At 42.3% G+C, this 17,865-nt stretch overlaps 1 protein-coding gene across 2 annotated transcripts in view; it reads left to right on the forward strand.

Annotated features, from left to right (window-relative positions):
* TTBK2 (tau tubulin kinase 2) overlaps positions 1-17,865 on the forward strand; it is a 113,461-nt gene that overhangs the window by 27,608 nt on the left and 67,988 nt on the right. For both annotated transcript variants that reach the window (XM_083166885.1, XM_083166886.1), the window contains exon 3: positions 3,269-3,416. In XM_083166885.1, the coding sequence (XP_083023011.1) occupies positions 3,269-3,416 (148 nt within the window). The remainder of the gene's footprint in view (positions 1-3,268; positions 3,417-17,865) is intronic.

Genomic DNA, 17,865 nt, shown 5'->3' on the forward strand with positions numbered 1-17,865 from the left:
TATTTATGCAGATGCAGCTGCATATTCTTTCCCTTATGTACATTCATGTGGCCGAATACACAATGTCTAAGAATCCCACTTGCATACTGGTATACTAATTGGTGTATCTTTTATACGCAACCATTTCTCACACCATAAAAACTTGCTCCAGCTCTATGGCAGATACTCCCCTGTCTAGCCTACTGTGCCTGTGGTGGTGTATCTGTGACTGCAGGGCTTGTGACACTCCCAGAACGTGCCGATCACATTCACAGAAAACAATTTTTTTTTGCTCTGGGACTACCAAACCGTGGCACCATTCCAAGTGCTATGCAGCACCCAGTTTGAGAACCACTAATTACTAGAATTAATAAACTCTACACTTTATTAAAGAACTGGATAATGTGTACGAGTGTAGTTCTGTACGCCCATATGTACAATTTCATTTTTCTTGCGACCGTTCGATCGACCGAATACACGTTCGGCCGTCCAAAACATACGACCGATCTGCGCGTACACATATGTACAATTTTACTTGCGACGTCCGATGTACTCCCGTCCAAACAATCGCAAGAAAAAGATATCTGTCAGGAATGCACACACAACGATTATTTATTTCAAAAGGAATGCACACACAACGAATATTCTTTAACAGCATGGCGCGGAAAGTACGGGGGAGAAGACTTCCTGTTGTTTACATGCTGCGCTGATGGAGGGATGACGCAGCTAGTCAACACCCACATGGGCGTGCTGCTTTTGGGAGGAATGATCGCAGGAACGGGCTGCATATCGATCGAACGTGCGTACACATGTCACTTTTCTTTCGATATGGAGCCGTCCTGTCGGAAGAATATTAAGCAGCAAAGAACCTGCGACCGACCGACCGTGTACGGCCAAGAGCGTTTTTGGCCGTTTATCGATCGCAACGAAGGGATCGGGACTGCGTACACATATATACAATCAAACGGCCGTTCGTCCGCAGAACGGAAGAACGGCCCGACGATTGTACATATGTGTACCCAGCTTAAGCATCTCTTTAGCACTAAGACCAGGGCTTAAAGTGGTCCTGGAGAAGTGGTGGAACTCCTTTCCCCTAACACTGCCCCTCCCCCCCTCCACATTAGGCAGAGCCTAGACCAGTGTCATGGAAATTGCGCCCTACCTCCCATAAATGGATAATGGTGCCACAAAGAAGGGGTGTGGTCACACAATAATTACTCCAATAAAAATGTCAACACACTAGCATAATTATGTACACATTCGACCGCATGTAGTGCCCTTGATTCATATTAAGTCACACAGCAGTGCCCCTTATACACATACTGTCCACAGTTGTGCTGCTTATACACATCATAGTAACATAGGGCCTTATTCTTGTTCATTCTTTCTGTCAAAATCCTTCTTAAATGGACAAAACCACGTGCACTGCAGATGGGGCAGATGTTACTTGTGCAGAGAGAATTAGATTTGGGTGGGGTTTTACTTCAAAGTGAGATCTATATTGCAGTGTAAAAATAAAGCAGCCAGTATTTACCCTGCACAGAAACAAAATAACTCACCCAAATCTAATTCTCTCTGCACATTTTGCCACCCTGCAGTGGGGGCAAGAAGGATTTTGTCAAAGTGCGCTAGAATAAGGCCCATAGTAACATAGTAATTTAGGTTGAAAACATCTATCTCTGTTACTCCAGCAGCTCACTGTCCATGTCCCTCAGCAGCTCCATGCCTTGTGTTTCTCACCCTGTCTTCATCAAGCACAGAGCCTGTTCCTCTTAGTGGATCTTCTTCACTTCAGCGGCGCTGATGTCATTACATCACATTCGCCAGATGTCATTACATCACATACACCGTGCTAGAAGAAGAAGCTGCTGGGACAGGCTTTTCTCTTGGAATTACTGTTCTGGGCTGTGGTAGAGGTGGAACTTAGTTCCCTATAGCCAGGGCTATTTTTGTGCAGGCTCCAGCAGGAACTGTGGCCCTTATTCTAGCTCACTCTTTCTGACAAAATATTTCTTAGATGGACAAAACCATGAGCACTGCAGGTGAGGCAGGTGTTACTTGTGCAGAGATAATTAGATTTGGGTGGGGTTTTACATCTGCCTCACCTGCAGTGCACATGGTTTTGTCCATCTAAGAAATATTTTGTCAGAAAGAGTGAGCTAGAATAAGGGCCACAGTTCCTGCTAGAGCCTACACAAAAATAGCCCTGCCTATAGCATTAGAGGTGGTGGAACTCTGTTCCACCCAGTTCTTCCTCACTTTAACCCTTGACCGAGACATAACTAATGCAATCATCTTAGTTCTGTATAGAAGTCCATATAATAGGGGGTAAAGGCAGAAAATGGCTGTCTTAACCGTACACTGTCCTTGAATGTAATACTCGGATGTAGTGGGAGAATCACGTTTCAGATGATGGATTTTCCATTGTGACCTTTAATAAAATAACCTGTGCTGAGAGCTTTGCAGGCTGCTTCTCCTGTCACTGTGTCTCCTTACCTCTGGCATAATGATTATTTATCCTAATGTAGAGGGTGTATAATCTCCTCTAATGATGACTTCAACTTCAATAATGTCTGTTTTTTTTTATTTGGTAATGATTAGTGTAATTGGCAAATATACAAAATAATCTTGAAAGGTGTTATGGATTTAATATTAATAATGACTAAATCAACTTATTTGATGTAAGAATAATAAACTCAAATATACAAAAATATGTTTTTCATTCAGAGGCACGTGTATGTTCCTCCTATTCTTCTACAGGTATTTCACACATCAAAACAAAATGCCATAACAAAATTGAATTGTATAATGTTCCAGATCATTGAGCAGGAACACATTCTAATAACCACTTGTAGTATTTAGGCAGGTTGAGGAATTGAATGTAAAGGTAGCGTCTGTGTCCTATATAAAACGCTATGGAGTGTCCTGTCTCCATCCTGCACAGTGGAATCTGGAGGCGTCCCCTCCGCCAATGTCTCCCATTGCAGGGATGGAGACATAGGACAGCAGGTAGTAAGGGGCGAATGGTGGGGAACTGGGCAACAGCTGACAGATGCAGGGCCGTGGATAGTGGGTTGGTGGATAGAGCAAGGGCACATCAGGATAGACAGAAAATGGCTGGTCTAATATGCTAGTTCTAATATGACATACTGTTGTTTTTTTTTTTTTAGCTTTCATTTTATGTATTCATGTGACCTTAACATAGATTTATTATTGAAGGGTTCAGTGTACCTATCAAACATTGTTTCTTCATGTCCGATTAATTGAATTGCTTTTCGCTCAATTTTAGCTAAGAAAAATTGGTGGTGGTGGCTTTGGGGAGATCTACGATGCATTGGACCTCTTGACGAGGGAGAATGTGGCTCTCAAAGTGGAATCTGCCCAGCAGCCGAAGCAGGTTCTGAAAATGGAAGTGGCTGTTCTGAAGAAGCTGCAAGGTAACGTCCTCATCATACCGATCTCTAATCTTCATGTTTCTTCCTTATGTAATCCACATTTAAAATTCTACATGACCAGTGGTTCAATAAGTGAGCTTGCAAGCTCTCACATGTGTAAGGTTCTCTATTTCATTCTAATTTCACACCAGGCCAGGGAGACATCTGGAGTAAAATGTGCGGGATGGCGATTCTGCTCATGCGCACAAAATAAGCCTGCTTCTAGCGGCAGCCCTTATAATTCAGATAGGGCTGCCATAATTGCACTGGAGTGGCTTCCCATGGGAAGTACACTCTCTGCTAATTACATTCAGGACTGGCAGTCCCATGGGAAGAAAACGCATCCCCATGAAACTGCCTGTACGGCTGTGATTAGCGGGGGAACTCTTCCAATGTGAATCCACTGTCGCTATCCTCTCACTGGGATGGCAGATTTTCCTGAGGAGGGGCTGCAGGACCTAGGGTAAAATTTTGGGTAGCTGCACTGGATTTATTGATCTTTTCTATTTTAGGTCAGTGAAGGGGGCGATTCAGACCTGTTCGCTAGGAAGCGTATCTTCGCTGCCTAGCGAGCAGGTAAACATTACCCCATCGAACGCCTGCCGCCCGAATACCCGCGCTAGCATGTGAGTATGCTTACACATCCACTCATATGCGGCCGAACAGAGGTAAAATCGTTCGATGGTCGTTTACCATCGAATTATTTTTTTCCTCCGTTCGTGGATAAAAGTAAGTGTATACTTTTTTTTTTTTTTTAATTAAGTATTTTTTATTAAGATTTTTAGGTGAACATACAGCAATCGGACATGACAAATATGATAACATGCATATAAAGGATAGTAACACACAGTCATCTGGCATTAACATATACACCCACTGGTGAGCAATATATATGGACAACATACTAGGCAAAAAGTGTATCCCAATACTCCACAACAAGGATATAATTATTACAAATACCCGAAGGCGCCTTTCAGGTAAAATAGCCTAAGTGTTAGAACATGTGGAGAGATATCTGGAAATGCCATTATTTATGTGCATATAATCAGAACACAGCTAGACAAATATATTGTAGCACGTCAAGGGGGTAAACCAAAAAAAGAAAATATTGTCAGGCCGACTGCCAGTCCACACAAACACAAAATAAAATAACTATTATATCCTTACTAAACTAACCACCCTAAATTAGCAAAGTAACCCGCCCCCAAAACCCAAAGTAAACCTCCCATAACCCCCCACCCTGTATAACCTAACCCCAACCTAGGCATACCTGGATCCCTTAATTTAACTACCCCCCCCTAACACCTATGCTAACTATCTAATATTCCCCCCTTTCCGCCCCTCCCCATATAAAGGATATAAGATGGATATTCAGCGGGGGCAATTCACCAGGATATTAAAAAAACTATCAGGATATTAAACTAGGCTAGGATCAGCACTCCTTTTGTATATAAATAAGTAAGGTTCCACTCAACATATCGTAAAATATGAAAAGAGACATATTGGGTAATACAACCCCTTGGAATATCACAGAAAGGCCAATGTAGTACAGCACAAAATATTAACGTAAGCATATATTCTAAATAATAACATCAGTAAGGTATATAGAGGCGGAGACACCATTGCGATGTAGGCGGATCACCCATCTGGCCATTTTTCAGTCTCATTGTGGAGCAGGGTGAGATTTCTGTAGATAAAATTAGTCTTATATACACAACTGGAGTGATATCTGGGACACATATAGTACCAAGTCCAGAGGTAGGAAATAAGCGCCAGCAGTAGAACAGGATTCCAAAGATAATTTACGCCATCACCGACATCCACAGGGTTAGCATGCCAATCAACCACAATCTTGTGGGGATCAAAGTTGAAATGTACATCCATTGTGATACTCTGAGCCGAATCAGGAAAAGTCACCGTATCTTTAGAGATAACCATCACCTCTATTGGGTCACATTTTCCAGGGGTACAAGAGGAGGGCGGGTCACCTACCCAAACATCACATACAGCTGCGTTATTCATGATCGAAGCAGGATAGAACAAAGGATCTGTGAGCATAGGGACATCTCCCGCGGCATCCATGTCACGATCCTCTGAGAGGCATGAACAGGGTAGAGCAACTCCCTGGACCTCATCCAGTTTTCTGCATAGTCTATCAGTGGATTCATATATCTCACATAGAATCTTTGCCAAGGGGGATTCCATATTTATCTAGTCTTGTAAATGAGCCAGAAATATTGTTCCAAGGGCTAACAAGTATTTACTCTGTAGAGCAGTAGAAAGTGTAGGATGACGGCTGTTAATAATAGAATTTAAAGTTTTCATAAACTGCGCCACAGCTCGGCGATCCCGCGGGCCAGGCAAGATGGCGCCGGCTCTCCCTGTGTGGACCGCGGCTATAAGTCCCAAGAGACTGCTTGCCGCTTACCCCACTAACATCCAGGGAGATCACCAGCACGAGTCCCCCCAGACCGCCAGGCTACTCAGGAGCAGGGCGCCGATCGCTGTGCAGGGTAACTGACCACGGATGACGCAGGAGTTTGGGGACCGGAGAAGCAGCAGGCTGCAGTGCACAGTATCGTCAGTGCGACAGACCGGGATAACGTCAGTGTACCGGCAAAGGCACCTGGTGTTAGGAAGGTATTCCCAAGTCTGCTCAGATCTCAAGGCTACCTGTTGATGCAAAACTGGGTAGTTTTCAGGATATGTTGCAGGAGTTTCAGGAGGATGCTGCTTTCTCCTACAAGTGTATACTTTTATCCTCTAAATAGATGGCCAAAATGGGGACGGGCGCTGATCTCGGCCACCCGTCCGAAGCATGCATCGACTCACATGCAATCACAGGGATACTCCCAGTGTTAATGTGGGCACGCCCATAAACCGCTGGGTGGACCCCTGCATCCTCCCCCCTGCCCGCCCATCCTGGACCGAACACCCCAGCGAGTGTAAAACTAGTTGAAGGTGTTCGCTCCTGGGGCTTGCACGTGCGCACATTCTCGCATGCGCAAAGCCCCACAATGGGGGGCGAATTCGTCCCCTTTCTCTTATGAGAGAGAGAGAGAGTTTACATTTTTTATGTGGAATCTGTCACTGTCCTCTGTATTTGATGCTGGTTGAAAGCTGAAACTAGATACTTAACGAAGACTTGTGCTTATGTTTGGCATAATGTCCCTTAGAACGGGGAACCTATAATGTGCACAGGTACTGTGGCTGGAATTGAAGCATGGCTTTCACCTGGTTTTAACGAGCCATGGAACTTCTGTAAATAATAGGTGTCATGCGTTAAAGGTATATTATGGCAAACCTACTTCTGCTCATCTAGATATTACCAGGACCATAGCAGCACCGGGAATAGGGAATTACTCCTTATGCTGGCCACACATCAGACCAACTTTCCTCCAACCATCCAACTAGTTGCTTGGATAGAATACAAATATGGAACTGGATGGGAGAAAATGTAATATTTACTTCAGAAATTTGCTCCCAAAATCTGGAAAAGGACAAAAACTGTCGCTTAGACGTGTTACTGTAGTTGAACCTGTTTGATTTAAACAATTTGACTGAATGTTTTTGTCCATTTTCCTGGGTTTGTGAGCACATTTCTGATTGTCTATTGCTCCCATCCAGTACCATATTTTTATTCCATCCAAGCAACTAGTTGGATGGTTGGAGGAAAGTTGGTCTGATGTGTGGCCAGCATTAGACCACAGGTTCTCAAACTCAGTCCTCAGGACCCCACACAGTGCATGTTTTCCAGGTCTTCATACAGAATAAATAATTAGCTTCTCCTGTGGATCTTTTACAATGTATCAATGAGTAATGAGTGCACCTGTGCACCTGCCGGGTGACTTGGAAAACGTGAACTATGTGGGGTCCCGAGGACTGAGCTTGAGAACTCCTGCCTTAAGGTGCCCATACACGGTCCGTCCGTTTTGTACTTTGAGATGCGCATCTCATCGTTCAGTACAAAAAGTATGTGCTGCACATACTTTTTTTACTTGCTTTTCATTGCATCGCATTGCATGCACAAGGCATGCGATGCGATGTGTGCTATATAAGTACAGAACGGATCCGATAAACGATCTGTGGTGAACTCTGCCCCAGCACCTGAATCCAGGAACATGAAGCTAGAACCCACTATGCGGAACATATAGAACAAAACAAGTAGAAATTCAGAACCTTAATGAAATTCGACTGAAATAAAAATGTATTAGAGGTTGGAAACTTTGGTTTTTTTTTCTACTGACATCTGTAGATACTCAGAACCAGGACCCACACCCCAGTATATACAGTAGAAATGGAAATGAGACCTGTACTAGCCCCAGCTACACAATAATGAGGACCCACAGAGACCAAACACTGAACCCAACAGTATTCTAACAGGTGGACCAGTGTGATGGCATAAGTAGCAGGATAGGTGCTAGGTTGAAGCAGAGCACTAGTGAGGACAGATGTGGCATGTAATGCAAATTGCTTGCTGGAGGAGAGCTATTGGATGAAAATGTGAAATCTTTAACAAAGCAACAGCAGCATAATAAGTGAATTACTGGAGCACCTGTGGTTTCACTGGAGTGTTTTTTTTAGGACGCACTAAGCTTCTGCTGACAGCAGTGTTTATGTGAGTGCAGCTCCCAGGATACGATTGGACTGCAATGATCACCTGACCAAATTCAGTATGACCATACCTATACACTCCTGATGTTTATATACAATGTAGGTGCTGATGCTCAGGAATGGAACCAGGAGATGCACAGGACACCATGATAAGACATAGGCTAACAGAAAAAGTAGGATTTTTCTTAAATATATGTAAAAGATATGGAGTAGTAACAGTGGCAGAACAATTGCCACTATCGCAGATACAGACCTTCCAAGAACGAGTGGTGTGGGAGGTTCCCACTACCCTCCTAGCCCACTTCCCAGATTGGGCTCGACTGAACATGTGGAAGAAATATTAGAAACAGAGGAGGCTACTGTGGAAACTGATTTACAGGTGTGTCCTCCTACATCTTTGCTACAGTCACGGCAAACAGCCACTCAAGGGGCATACACACGTAAAGATCTGTGCTAAGCAATTTTGCTGGTGTCAAGATCTCCCATGGAGAGCACATACACACGCAGAGATTTGTGCTAAGCTATTTTGCCAAGCAATTTTGCTTAAGCAAAAAAAGGCCGGGTAGTTGTTCAGAATGAGAGATTGCAATCAGTATCTCTCATTCTGTAGACACAGAGAGATTTGCAGTCATTTGCTAAGCAATCTGACTAGATTGTGACTGCATGCACTGACTTAGTTAGCAAGAGATATTTAATCTCTCGGAGCATACACACAAAGAGATCTGTGCTTACTTTCTAAGCAATCTAGGCAGATTGCTTAGAAAATAGCACACATTTTCTCCGTGTGTACACCCCTTTATTAGCACGCCACATCCCATTGTTACGGGTGGCAGAAGGACAGGGCGACGTGTCCGTTCAGCCGCCTGTCCTTCCGGGTCTGACATCCGGTTGCTAGGCAACCAGGGACTCCGGAGGACGCGGCGGCAGGACGCAACGTCTGCCCTTCAACCCAGCGTCTCCCAGCAACCTGGGACGCTGTCAGCCGCCGGAGAGACTTCCTGCTCATGGCGGCACCGTTGCTTAGCAACGGAAGACGCCACCGGACAGAGTAATAGGGCGGCCTCTATTCGGCCTAATCACAAACGGACCACAGGTGTCCGGAGGGGCAATTAATGTAGGTAGGGCTGGACTCCCCGTTCTCATTGGTCCCTCAGGGTCATTTAAGGGAGCCAGCCCAGCAGTACCCCGCCGGTAATAGCTTCTGCCTGACTCTGTCCACCTGCCGGTGTCCTTCTCTGTGTTCCTTGTGGATCTTCCCTGTGGAACGCTGTTCCCTCGATACCCCTGGTTTTGTGAGTTACCCCAGCAGGGGGTAATCCTTAGTTCCTGTATTCATTCCTTGCATTGCTATTTATTTGCAGCCGGTCAGGCTAGTCTTGTTTATTTTTCGGGCCTAGCAGGCTTTTCCTTCCTGCCCCCGTTCCCACGGGACATTCCTTCCCCTGGTTCTTCTTTACTGTGTTTTTGCTGTTTGGTTATTGTGTTTGCGACAGGTATCGCAAAGTCGTAGCGACTAGGTCGCTGGCGCATAGTAGCGTTAGCCAGGTCCTGGCTAGTCGCCATTTGGTTAAACTTTAGTTAGGCTCCTTAGTTAGTTTTTCCTGTTTACTGTACCCTGGGGGGGTCCCGGCTCCTTGTTTATACAATGTACCTGGCTGTACCGGAGTTAGGGCGGGCTTAACTCGCCCTTCCAAACGTGACGGCTACAGGCGAAGACTAGAACACCTGCAGGAGTCGGCCACCCAGCCTGGGGGGTATAACTGGGGGAGTCAGAATAGGGTTTTGCCGTGGCTGTCCTGAACAGCAGTCCCGGCTGCGTGGTAACACCCGATACCTAACAAATATAACAAAGCGGGATTTCCAAGTCCTTGGCGCAACACTTGAAGTAGGTAAGTCTGGAGATCTTTTCCCTCAGGGATTTTCTTACTTTTCAAGGGTGTTTTCAACAGTACATAAAAAAGAGGGGGATCATTGGTTAGAAATATCTCAACCCCAATGCGGGGAAACTGCAATGAAGAAGATATAGATATAGGCGTACCCCTACTCACGGTAAGTAAGGTGATGTATAGGCCCGTAGCAGTTTCTTTATAGTTTTCTTTCTTTAGTTCTCTTTTTCTTCTTTTCTCTTTCCCTCTGTTAAGGATTTTTGTTCTCCGTTTGGACGTGCAAATGAAGATAAGGAGTGAAGGTTAGTAAGCAGATTTTTTCAATGTGATTAACACCCCGTGCAGGTTCAGATGTGGGAAAGATGTGGTTGTCGTACCTTACTCACCCCAAAATAGAGTAAGATACACATATAAAGGTTTCTTTGTGAAGAATAGTTGATTGCTACAATAAAACGTGGATATGCGTACCGCACTCACGTGTGAAGGTGCGGGGTATATACCCGTAGCGTTTTCTTTATCTGTGCAGATTTCTGTTGATCCGTGAAGGGCGATATTTTCTCCCAAATAAATGGATTATAGGAAATGAAGATATAGGGTGGAGGTTAATAAATCAATTATTATATTATGATAAACACCCAGTGTGGATTCAGACGTGAGAGGGGTGTGATTATCGTACCTTACTCACCCCAAAATGGAGTAAGATACACATATAAAGGTTTCTTTGTGAAAAATAACCAATTACTGCAATAAACCGTGGATATGCGTACCGCACTCACGTAGGTAGGTGCGGGATATGTGCCCGTAGCGTTTTCTTTGTCAACGTAGGTTTCTATTAATCCGTGAGGAACGGTGTTTCTCCCAAGTAAATGGATGGAGATAAATGTAAAAATAAAATGGATTAATATTGTATCTTGTGTGTACCCCTGTACATAAATTCGAGGGTATGGGAAGAAGTGGGTGTCTTTTATGAACCAAGGGGGAGGTAACTGCAGCGTACCGTGACTCACAATGAGGAGTGTAGATAAACGCCCAAAAAGGTTTCTTTTATAGAGGAAAGTACAGCTTCACCACGTGATGTATATAAGTGTATAGCAATATATACCCAAGCATGAACCAATATGAAATCTGCGTACCCAAACTTACAATGATGTAAGTTTTTTCACCACTTATAAAGGTTTCTTTACACTTTAGATGGAGATCAATCAGTAGAGGTATTTTTCTCCCAAATACGACAAAAAATTGTTTAAAAATTATTAGTCCTTTATTCCATAGTAAAAAAAGTTAAAAAATGAAAATCCTCCATCCCAACAATGGTAGGATTATACAAGAGTCCAAAAATTGTCCACAAATATCCGCATTAGATCCCAGAGGAAATACAAAAATACAAAAATACAAAAATAAAAATAAAAAATACCGATAAAAATACAATGTTTAAAATACATACAGTGAATCCAAGATGGAAAGGATGATGGCTGCTCACTCTCCACAGAACTGGTCAACGCGTTTCGGTGTATACAAACACCTTTTTCAAGACATGTCTGTGGAGGGTGAGTGACCATCTTTTATACCTAGAGCAGCCTATCACAGCAAACAGGAAGTGAGGTTTGCACAATTAACTTCCTTTTTCGTATGTAGCTAAAAAAACATACAGAATAACATAACAATAGCAGTATAATGCTAAATAAATGTTATATATATTACATCTGGAGTGTTATTTATTCAAAACATGTGAAATAATCCAGCGTGACAAGTACATTCCATATCCGGTATAAGCGGTCACCATGACAACCGCTGATTCGTTTCCGGACGTATATTTCAAATGGCTATATGCCAGAAGTTTTCAACTGGAAGGGTAGAAAATAGAGGGCTGAATGAATGCCGCATAGTGACAATAACATATAGCATTCATGATAAGGTTTAACAGTTCATAACGCTATACGAGTGTGTCTATCTCCCCCGCTTCCGGCTGCTGGAACGCATGCTACGGAAGCCTAGGGTGGTCAAAACACTCGAATGCGTGTCTGTTTCCGGGATTTTGACCCGCACGCTGCAGTTCATGGCGCCGTACGAGTGTGTATATCTCCCCCGCCTCCGGCTGCTGGAACGCATGCTACGGAAGCCTAGGGTAGCCAAAAAACACTCGAATGCGCATCTGTTTCCGGGATTTTGACCCGCACGCTGCAGCAACCAGTGTTCCTCTGTCTGGAAGCGTAGCCGTTGTCATGGTGACGCGTATATCTAGGACAGAGTGAAAAAAACAATATTAATACAGGCACAATGGTGGAAATATACTTAGATCTATATGGGATACGATAGTACAGTATTAAGATGTTGTGGTGGGGGAATTTAAGCATAATTTATATTTCATCTTTGCACGTATATTATGTCTAGTAATTCTGATACAATATCCCATTGATGGTTACATATTGTGCTCATAACTACACATAAGTTTAAAAGGATGTAATCAAGTAACATATATATTTCAAATGTGTATAACAGCGATATTTGAGCCTGGGTTATGCTTACAAGAACCACTTCAGCTCAAAATCGCTGTTAAGCCCTCCTGGTAACAAGGTTTTACAATTAAAGATGAGGTTCATCTCGGCCTTAGCTAGAGATGGTGTATTATCATTATGCCTGATATTTTTGTTCACTACTTTAAGGCCACAAAAAAATGTTATCTCTGCCGGGGAGCAATTGTGTACATTTTTAAAATGTGATGATAGGGCATGGCCCTCTAGGCCCTTTTTGATGTTCCTAATGTGCTCTCCGAGTCTAACTTTTAGGGCTCTTGTAGTGCGGCCTATATAGTGCTTATTGCAACTACATTGTATGGTATAAATCACATTCTTCACGTTACACGTGATAAAATCTTTAATGTCCATTTTGAACCCGTTAATCTCATAGGAGGTTATTTTGTTGGTGCCATTGCTTTTAGTATTTTTGCACCCCATGCAGCTTCCACATCCACAACCACAAAAGGTTTTTTCAGATGTGGAAGCTGCATGGGGTGCAAAAATACTAAAAGCAATGGCACCAACAAAATAACCTCCTATGAGATTAACGGGTTCAAAATGGACATTAAAGATTTTATCACGTGTAACGTGAAGAATGTGATTTATACCATACAATGTAGTTGCAATAAGCACTATATAGGCCGCACTACAAGAGCCCTAAAAGTTAGACTCGGAGAGCACATTAGGAACATCAAAAAGGGCCTAGAGGGCCATGCCCTATCATCACATTTTAAAAATGTACACAATTGCTCCCCGGCAGAGATAACATTTTTTTGTGGCCTTAAAGTAGTGAACAAAAATATCAGGCATAATGATAATACACCATCTCTAGCTAAGGCCGAGATGAACCTCATCTTTAATTGTAAAACCTTGTTACCAGGAGGGCTTAACAGCGATTTTGAGCTGAAGTGGTTCTTGTAAGCATAACCCAGGCTCAAATATCGCTGTTATACACATTTGAAATATATATGTTACTTGATTACATCCTTTTAAACTTATGTGTAGTTATGAGCACAATATGTAACCATCAATGGGATATTGTATCAGAATTACTAGACATAATATACGTGCAAAGATGAAATATAAATTATGCTTAAATTCCCCCACCACAACATCTTAATACTGTACTATCGTATCCCATATAGATCTAAGTATATTTCCACCATTGTGCCTGTATTAATATTGTTTTTTTCACTCTGTCCTAGATATACGCGTCACCATGACAACGGCTACGCTTCCAGACAGAGGAACACTGGTTGCTGCAGCGTGCGGGTCAAAATCCCGGAAACAGATGCGCATTCGAGTGTTTTTTGGCTACCCTAGGCTTCCGTAGCATGCGTTCCAGCAGCCGGAGGCGGGGGAGATATACACACTCGTACGGCGCCATGAACTGCAGCGTGCGGGTCAAAATCCCGGAAACAGACACGCATTCGAGTGTTTTGACCACCCTAGGCTTCCGTAGCATGCGTTCCAGCAGCCGGAAGCGGGGGAGATAGACACACTCGTATAGCGTTATGAACTGTTAAACCTTATCATGAATGCTATATGTTATTGTCACTATGCGGCATTCATTCAGCCCTCTATTTTCTACCCTTCCAGTTGAAAACTTCTGGCATATAGCCATTTGAAATATACGTCCGGAAACGAATCAGCGGTTGTCATGGTGACCGCTTATACCGGATATGGAATGTACTTGTCACGCTGGATTATTTCACATGTTTTGAATAAATAACACTCCAGATGTAATATATATAACATTTATTTAGCATTATACTGCTATTGTTATGTTATTCTGTATGTTTTTTTAGCTACATACGAAAAAGGAAGTTAATTGTGCAAACCTCACTTCCTGTTTGCTGTGATAGGCTGCTCTAGGTATAAAAGATGGTCACTCACCCTCCACAGACATGTCTTGAAAAAGGTGTTTGTATACACCGAAACGCGTTGACCAGTTCTGTGGAGAGTGAGCAGCCATCATCCTTTCCATCTTGGATTCACTGTATGTATTTTAAACATTGTATTTTTATCGGTATTTTTTATTTTTATTTTTGTATTTTTGTATTTTTGTATTTCCTCTGGGATCTAATGCGGATATTTGTGGACAATTTTTGGACTCTTGTATAATCCTACCATTGTTGGGATGGAGGATTTTCATTTTTTAACTTTTTTTACTATGGAATAAAGGACTAATAATTTTTAAACAATTTTTTGTCGTATTTGGGAGAAAAATACCTCTACTGATTGATCTCCATCTAAAGTGTAAAGAAACCTTTATAAGTGGTGAAAAAACTTACATCATTGTAAGTTTGGGTACGCAGATTTCATATTGGTTCATGCTTGGGTATATATTGCTATACACTTATATACATCACGTGGTGAAGCTGTACTTTCCTCTATAAAAGAAACCTTTTTGGGCGTTTATCTACACTCCTCATTGTGAGTCACGGTACGCTGCAGTTACCTCCCCCTTGGTTCATAAAAGACACCCACTTCTTCCCATACCCTCGAATTTATGTACAGGGGTACACACAAGATACAATATTAATCCATTTTATTTTTACATTTATCTCCATCCATTTACTTGGGAGAAACACCGTTCCTCACGGATTAATAGAAACCTACGTTGACAAAGAAAACGCTACGGGCACATATCCCGCACCTACCTACGTGAGTGCGGTACGCATATCCACGGTTTATTGCAGTAATTGGTTATTTTTCACAAAGAAACCTTTATATGTGTATCGTACTCCATTTTGGGGTGAGTAAGGTACGATAATCACACCCCTCTCACGTCTGAATCCACACTGGGTGTTTATCATAATATAATAATTGATTTATTAACCTCCACCCTATATCTTCATTTCCTATAATCCATTTATTTGGGAGAAAATATCGCCCTTCACGGATCAACAGAAATCTGCACAGATAAAGAAAACGCTACGGGTATATACCCCGCACCTTCACACGTGAGTGCGGTACGCATATCCACGTTTTATTGTAGCAATCAACTATTCTTCACAAAGAAACCTTTATATGTGTATCTTACTCTATTTTGGGGTGAGTAAGGTACGACAACCACATCTTTCCCACATCTGAACCTGCACGGGGTGTTAATCACATTGAAAAAATCTGCTTACTAACCTTCACTCCTTATCTTCATTTGCACGTCCAAACGGAGAACAAAAATCCTTAACAGAGGGAAAGAGAAAAGAAGAAAAAGAGAACTAAAGAAAGAAAACTATAAAGAAACTGCTACGGGCCTATACATCACCTTACTTACCGTGAGTAGGGGTACGCCTATATCTATATCTTCTTCATTGCAGTTTCCCCGCATTGGGGTTGAGATATTTCTAACCAATGATCCCCCTCTTTTTTATGTACTGTTGAAAACACCCTTGAAAAGTAAGAAAATCCCTGAGGGAAAAGATCTCCAGACTTACCTACTTCAAGTGTTGCGCCAAGGACTTGGAAATCCCGCTTTGTTATATTTGTGATATTTTACGGTTATTGGGTGATAACCAGGGAAAGTACATCTCATAGGCAGCAGCGCGCCATTACAGGTCATATCCCGATTTCTTTTTGCATATTGTACCCGATACCTAACACCCATGAGACTGTGCTAGCTTTGGAGATCTTTTTTGCATCTTTGTTGGCAAAGATGCATCTCAAGGTGTGTACACACTGGCCAATATATCGATTGTTCAATTTAATTTACGATGTATCAGTAGTCCGTTGTCCAGTGTGAACAAGCAATATGTTTGTTAACAATGTCTTTCACAGACATATCACATCATTGGTGTAGTACAGCCAATGGGCGATTTATATAAGGTCTGCTTTTTTCTAAAAGACATTGCTGAAACTACCCAAGTGTTGCATCCCAGCCTAAACCAGGACTTTCTGTTAGGATCTATGGGCATAACTGGTTTCAAAAATAGTTCAGTGCTCTTTGCAGTCAGGCAATTCTTAGACCTCTTTTTAAATTCCACCTGCATGACCAACTACAGATTAGTATTAAACTTTGCTTTTCTAGTTATGGTTTTTGAGAAAGCAGTTGAAACTGAATCAGAAACCTTCCTGATAACCCAGTAAGGAGTCTGGAGACAACATTGCATTGAAGCAGCCTTGGTAGTGGTTCTTAATGACTTTTTGTTTGCAAGAGACATAGTTGTCCATTCTTAATCCTTCTGGATCTCCATGTAGCATTTAATACGCTGAACCCTGGTATTTGGATTGAGTGCCTAAACAAAGTCTGCGGACTGTATGGCACAGTCCTTAGCTGGTCCAAATAATTGTTCACTGGTAGGTCACAGAGTTTCTTCTGGAGTATACCCATGGTTGCCAGAAATACGGTTGCATGGTATCCCATAGGTTCTATACTACAGGTTGAGTATCCCGTATCCGAATATCCGTTATCCGAATTATTCTGAAAACCATACATTCCAGAAAGTGAAAAAAAAAATGTTGGGCTAAAAACTCACTGGGGACATTTGTAACAGCGCTACTGAGGGACTGATATGTAACTGGCACTATATAGACTATAAGACAATGATTGCTTGGCATTCAAATTCAATATCTGACATAGTACACAAATTTTGTTTCATGTTTTGAAACCTTGTTTTTTGAACAAATAACATATATTTGTGTGTATTTTATGTGTTTGATGTGTTTATACAGCATAAATGCAAGATACTTAAAAATACATCATTGAAATATTAAAATATTCCGAAATACGGAATAATTCATTATCCAAAATTCTCCTGGTCCTGAGCATTTTGGGTACGGGATACTCAACCTGTATTACCATTTTGATGTACATACTATTACTGGGTGAAATAATCAGACATTATGTCCTGGTCTACCACTACTATGCAGATGATACACATTTACATCTGTCCTTTGCTCCAGGTACTGAGATGATGATAATAATAGTGCTAAATTGCTGCCTTGCTGAGCTCCAGGTTTAAATGAGTGTTAGTTGGCTGAGACTGAACCTTATGATAGGTCAAAGGATAAAACTGAAGCATAGCCACCCAAGTGGACTTACATTTTGGGGTTCAGAACTTCAAATTGCCGAACATGGGCAGAATCTTGGTTTTGTTCTGGATGGTGGCTTGACAACCTCAACATCCGATACCAGCCACAATCAAATCCTCATAATTTCATCTGATAAACATAGTCGGAATCAAGAACTTAAATTCCTCCGAAGATCTGTCTAAAGTTATACATACAGGTACCATGTATAACTTTCATAACGCCTAGTATCATGACTCCTAGACTACTGCAATGCTGGCTACCTAGGTCTCACAGCAAAGAAATTGCACCGCATGCAGCTGGTTCAAAATGCAGCGGCCAGGCTGTTAACCATCCAGCCCTGTTCCAGCTACATAACACCCTAATGGTTCATGTTTTTAAGGTCACCTGTGGATTTTTAAAAAT

The sequence above is a fragment of the Crinia signifera genome, chromosome 12, assembly GCF_055691185.1.
Source record: "Crinia signifera chromosome 12, ASM5569118v1, whole genome shotgun sequence".
Classification (NCBI taxonomy): Eukaryota; Metazoa; Chordata; class Amphibia; order Anura; family Myobatrachidae; genus Crinia; species Crinia signifera.